The sequence below is a fragment of the Aquila chrysaetos genome, chromosome 22 (genome assembly GCF_900496995.4).
Source record: "Aquila chrysaetos chrysaetos chromosome 22, bAquChr1.4, whole genome shotgun sequence".
NCBI classification, from domain to species: Eukaryota; Metazoa; Chordata; class Aves; order Accipitriformes; family Accipitridae; genus Aquila; species Aquila chrysaetos.
In genome coordinates, this window is record NC_044025.1 from 18,275,197 (window position 1) to 18,280,736 (window position 5,540).

The 5,540-nt window shown below is 53.9% G+C and overlaps 1 protein-coding gene across 1 annotated transcript; it reads left to right on the top strand.

Annotated features, from left to right (window-relative positions):
- The first annotated feature begins 1,644 nt into the window (after positions 1 to 1,644).
- NEUROG1 (neurogenin 1) lies at positions 1,645 to 2,500 on the top strand. The gene is made up of 2 exons (XM_029998230.2): positions 1,645 to 1,684; positions 1,925 to 2,500. Coding segments are annotated over exons 1-2 (546 nt in total). The 5' UTR covers positions 1,645 to 1,682; the 3' UTR covers positions 2,469 to 2,500.
- The last annotated feature ends 3,040 nt before the right edge of the window (positions 2,501 to 5,540 follow it).

A 5,540-nucleotide genomic window follows, 5' to 3' on the forward strand; every position in this document is an offset into this window, starting at 1 on the left:
CTAGTTTGAGACTCATTAATATTCATCACCCAGGGCTTTTTTCGGATTGCTCACTTCTGTGCGTGATCTTTTTGGCACAAAGAAGGCTGGCCGTGGCAGTTTGCTGGTGTCGTGCATCACCTCAAAAGCGAGGAGGGTGGAAAGCAGTAGGAATAACTCCGATAGCAAACTCCTCTCTCAGGTTCAAGTAAAGAATAGCTGCTATGAACTCGAAATGCAGAGGTGAAGACAATAACTATGCCTGCTTATCAAAGGCATAGGAGAAAATCACGGGAGCGGGAGTGAATTTACATTTAATGTACGGGGCAATCATGTAAATAAATGTGAGTTTAGGCATAGAAGTCTAAAAATGGCTATCGATGGACGGTGAAACTGAAAACCTTCCAGACAGGAGAGTACCTGAGTGCTGACAACGGGGCTTCCTTACAGCACCGAGAGGCAGGATGCAAAAAGCCAGATGTCAGAATTAGGGAACTTTTTAGCCGCTTACGGAACTGTGGCTTCCCAAAGTGTTAAGTAGTGATACCTGGGCACTTCATGGGGATTAGCAGAGGCAGCAAGAACTGTACAATAAAACCAGCAGAGTTCTTGGCTTTTCTCCAGAGACAAAGAAGTATTCTATATATACTTTCACAACCACCAAAGTTTGTAAGATAAGCGTAATTTGGCATTTTTAACTTTCTGAGCACCTGCAAAACCCTTTTCAAAGTGAAGCGCCCGAAAGCCAAAGCGCGTGTAGCTATCCTCCTCTGAAATGCAGGAGGGAAAAGACCTGCTTTGAGTTCAAGTTTTATGGTTCCAGAGTATTTTCGCTTTGACGGAGCGGCGGGTGTAGAAAAACCGCAAGGTGCAAAGAAAACTTGAAGAAATCTTCCAGCCGGCTCTGGCTGGGGGGGGGAAAAAAAAAAAAAAAAAAAAAAAAGAAACCACGGCCCATCCTGTGGAAACCCAAACCGCTTTTTTTTTTTCCCAAATCCCCTGCGATTTAAACTCACCCCGACCGAAGAGCCCGGTGACCCCTCCCCGGAGCACCCACCCACGCTTTGTCCGGTCACCCCCCGCACCCCGGGGGGGGACAAAAGCCCGGGGGGGGGGGGGGGCGGGTAAGGAGCGGACCCCCCCCCCCCGGTCCCCCTCCTCCCCGTTCCCCCCGGGGGCGCGGCAGATGCGCGGCTGCCCGCGGTAATTGCGGGCACGCTCCGGAGGGCGCGGCGCACGGGGCCGACCTGCCGCCTCGGCGCGGCCCCGCGGGGCGGCCACGGGGGCCATTGTCCGCCCGCCGCTATAAGTACGGGCCGCCGCGCCGTCGTGTGCCAAAGCCGCCGCTCACACGAGCGGATCGCAGCCCGCAGCACTTCAAAGACAAGAGCGGTCGCGTGGCCCCGGCCCCCCCCCCCCCCGCCCCGCCTTTCCCTCTTTTTTTTTTTTTTTCCTTTTTTTTTTTCCCTTTTTTTTCCCTTTTTTTTCCCTTTTTTTTCCCCTTTTTTTCCCCCTTTTTTTTCCCCTTTTTTTTTCCCCCTTTTTTTTTTTCCCTTTTTTTTTTTTCCCCCATCCACGGAGGGCTCGCAGCCCTCCTCCCCCCCCCCCCCCTCCTCCCCTCCCCTGCAGCGGCAAGCTTTGCTTTTTCCTGTCTATATTTTTATCCCGTTATTGCTTAACTGCATCCCTGGGAGTGCCTTTCCATGTGAGTACGGGGGGGGGCGCAGGCACCTGCGCGGCGCAGGGCCGCCGTGCCAAGCACTCCCGCACCTCCACCCCCCTTAGGTTTTGGGTTGGGTTTGGGGCTTTTGGGGTCGGTTTTTGGTTTTTGCTTTTTTTTTTTTTCTTTCTTTCTCTCTCCCCCCACCCCTTCCCCCCGTCGCTTCGCACCTTCCCCTTCGCTCCCCGCCGCCAGTGACGGGGGCTCCGTGTTTTCTCCCCGCAGGATGCCCGCGGAGGCGGCCAGCAGCGGCGGCGGGTCGGAGCCGCCCGGCGCTCCGCGGGAACGGCGGAGGAGGCGCGGCCGTGCGCGGGCGCGTACCGAAGCGCTTCTGCACACGCTGAAACGCAGCCGGCGGGTAAAGGCCAACGATCGGGAGCGAAACCGCATGCACCACCTCAACGCCGCCCTGGACGAGCTCCGCAGCGTCCTGCCCACCTTCCCCGACGACACCAAGCTCACCAAGATCGAGACCCTGCGCTTCGCCTACAACTACATCTGGGCCCTCTCCGAGACCCTCCGCCTGGCCGAGCAATGCCTCCCGCCGCCCCCCACCTTCCGCGGGGCCGCCGCTCCCCCCAGCCCCGGCAGCGATGCCGGCTCCTGGTTATCCAGCGCTTCCCCGTCCGCCCCTTCGCTCTGCGCCTCCGCCTCCGCTCCCAGCAGCCCCGCCACCTCCGAGGACTGCGCTTACGCGCCCGCCGAAAGCCTGCGCGCCTTCCGCGGCTTGCCCGCAGCCTCCGCGGCCCCGGGCGCATCTTGTCGTTAAGGGCTTGAACCGCACCGCACCGCACCGCACCGCACCGCGGAGGGCGGCCGGCTCTCCCCGCCCGAGGGCCGGGGGGGGGTGGGGGGGGGGGGGGGGGGGGTGGAGGGGGTGTCTCCTCCCGTTGCACTTTTCAGCACCCAGCACCCCCCCACCCACCCACCCCCAGCCCCTTCCCCTCCTCCCACCCCCGCCCTCGCCTCCTCACGACTCCGAAAACCGGGAAGAAAAGCGACAGATTTGCTGCCGCAGACGAGGTGAAAAGTCAATTTTACAATTTGTAGCTCTCCAGCGAAGAAAAACGAGCATGAAAATTTGGTTTGAACGCCCTGACAATGCCATGAAAAGGCTTAAGGGGCCGATGCGGCCCCGGGGCGCAGCACGGGGCTCAGCGCATCCCTCCTGCCCTGCGCCCGGGGAGGGGGGGGGCCCAGCACCGGCCCCGATGGGACCCTGCGCCCGAAGGACAAGCGGAGAGGCTCATGCATTATAGATGCTGACCCCCAGCGCGGCGGTCTTGCTTTAGAGCAGGAGCAGACACGGGGTATTCAGCGACTGGGCCAGATAGCGGTTTAATTTATTCAAGATGTTCATTCATATGAAAATTGTATTTTTGTACATAAAGAGCTTTATTCTATTATTATGCCTCTTATCAAAGTGGGGGTTTGGTTTGGTTTTGGTTTTTTTAAGAAATTGTACTTTACCCTGTAAATAAAATTTTTAACGTTTTTACTGAATTTCAGCAGCGCCTCTGGAGTTTTGTTTCTTAAGTTCGGGGGGGCCCGCTCCTCGGAAGGACCCTGGGGTGGAAGGGAAGGGTTCGCCCCAAGGCGACAGTCAGCACGGGCCCAGCCGGCGTTTCCGACACCACACTGGCCGCAGACACTTGTGGCTACCTGCAAAAACATCAGCTGGCCCCCGAGTCTCGCAGGGAAGGGATTAGAGACCCGTTCAGGATAAGCGGGCAGAGAGCAGGAGCGGAGCGGTGCCACCAGCAGCGTTGGTGTTCAGGGCTGTCCTTGCCATGGTTCGTAAGGGGAGCTGGAAGGTGTTGGGGGATTTGGGGCAAGGTGAGGATGCTGCACCCCTGAATAGGGTATGGAGCTCACAGCTTTGCCTAAACCTGCGGCGCTGGGAGAACCTGGCTGGCGTGAGCTGTCCCTTTTCCCCAAATCACGTGGTGGGATGGAGGGTCTCCCTGCTCGCTCCCACGCAGGGCACGGGCAAAGGGTGGCCAGAGGTGCATTGCACACGCTTGGCACCAGCCCTGGCACAGCTCTGGCTCTCAGCTAGAGGTTGGGGGTGTCAAGCGGGGCCCTCGCCTCCACGAAATCTGCCCCACTGTTGGGAAACCCCAACCTTTCCTTTCTGCTGCATTTGTGTGCGATGGGGGAGCCCTCTGACGCGCCAAATCCTACCTTGCTGAAGGGTTTCTACACTTCGTGTCTCCATCCTCCCCCCCCTTCAGCATTGCTCAACACTCCCACATCGCACTAGGCACACACAGACACCCTTAAAAGCAACAGTTTTATCTTCTTTGCCCTGTTTTATGGGAGGAATGAGGCAGCTCAGCCATGTCTCTCTAGCCAGCTCCAAAACACAGGTGAATCAGAGCTGTATGGGCAGTTAACAGTGTTTGTGGGGAAAGGAGGTGGATGCTTGGATATATGGTGTTGTACAAGCCCAAAAAAGTCAGCTCCTACACATCTCAGATGGGACAGCCCAGGATTAGTGGAATGAATTGGCTTTCATTTTTCTATGTCTCAGTTTCCCATCTGTAAAATTGGGGTCCCACCATCCCCTCACATAATCAGTGAATTTAATGATTTCATTAAGCAGAGCTTTCAGAGCACTCCGATGCTCAGGATTGCTGTAAAAGCCCAAGAAGACAGTCAGTCTTCAGGACATGATCATACACTGTGCAGGGAAAAAGGCAGAGGGCAAACAGGGAAAGCATCGGGCAAAACGCCGAGAAGCCGTTCATCACACAGGCGAAATCTATGCCTGAAAATCAACCCTCCTATGTAACGAAGAAGGTGGATGTATTATCAAAAATACAAGATGGGGACATATAATTTCCACAAAAATTAGAAGGAGAGGCGCTAAATTAAGATTACACAGACACCTCAGTGTCAGCATTTCCTCCTTTTTGAGTGCCTGAGTCTGCAATCCTTACATTTCTTTAACACAGTTTTCATATGCTTGTTTCTACACATACATCCAGCTCTGTTTCTCAGTAAGTATAAATGCTGAAAAGGAAATATTATTGCTTGGAAATCTTAATAGCAGCATAATACTTATACTCATTAAAGGCACCGGCAACCAGTATAGGCCAGTTCCTTAATGATGTCCTGTTAAATAAAAGAGATTTGTGAAATCTAATTCTGGCAGTAACAGGTCTTGATCTGTGACGCAGTGAAGCTTTGCTTGCACCTGCCCTTGAAAGCCAGGAGGTTTTGTATGGAGTAGCCTCCAGGGGCTGAAATTTAGTACAGTCCATGGAGACGGAAGGTCATCTAAAGTCACTGGGTCCCAAGACACTGGACTTCAATCTCAAAGAAAAAAAAAAACCTCCACAAAACTTCAAAATATCCTCTATTCTTTTGTGTTTTCTTAGCTGCGAGCAGAGATCTGTGGACATTATGCAGTATATAAAGACCATACATCTACCAGGACTCAGTGTATGATGTTAATGTTCCTAATGGGCAATGAAAGCTGCAAACTGCGTGAGGGTACAATTAGATTCATACATTAACATGAGTCAGAGAACAGTTTTTTCCCCCGAGCAGTGATAGGTTCAGACATAGTTGAACAAATCTGCCGCCGGGACAGATGGAATGCCTATATTCAGAGGCTGCAGTACCAACCTGCACCCCCATTTACAACAACAGGGTTTGTATTTATTTTTATCAAAAGAACAGTTTGGTGAATGGACAAGGAGCTGGAACAGGCTACCCCGATTGCAAACAGGCGGCTTTTTTTAATTGCACTACAATCATCTCCTTGCACTAGCACAGGGAAAAAAAATAGGTGAATTGGATGCTAGGACTGCTGAAATCGTTGGCAAATTCTTTG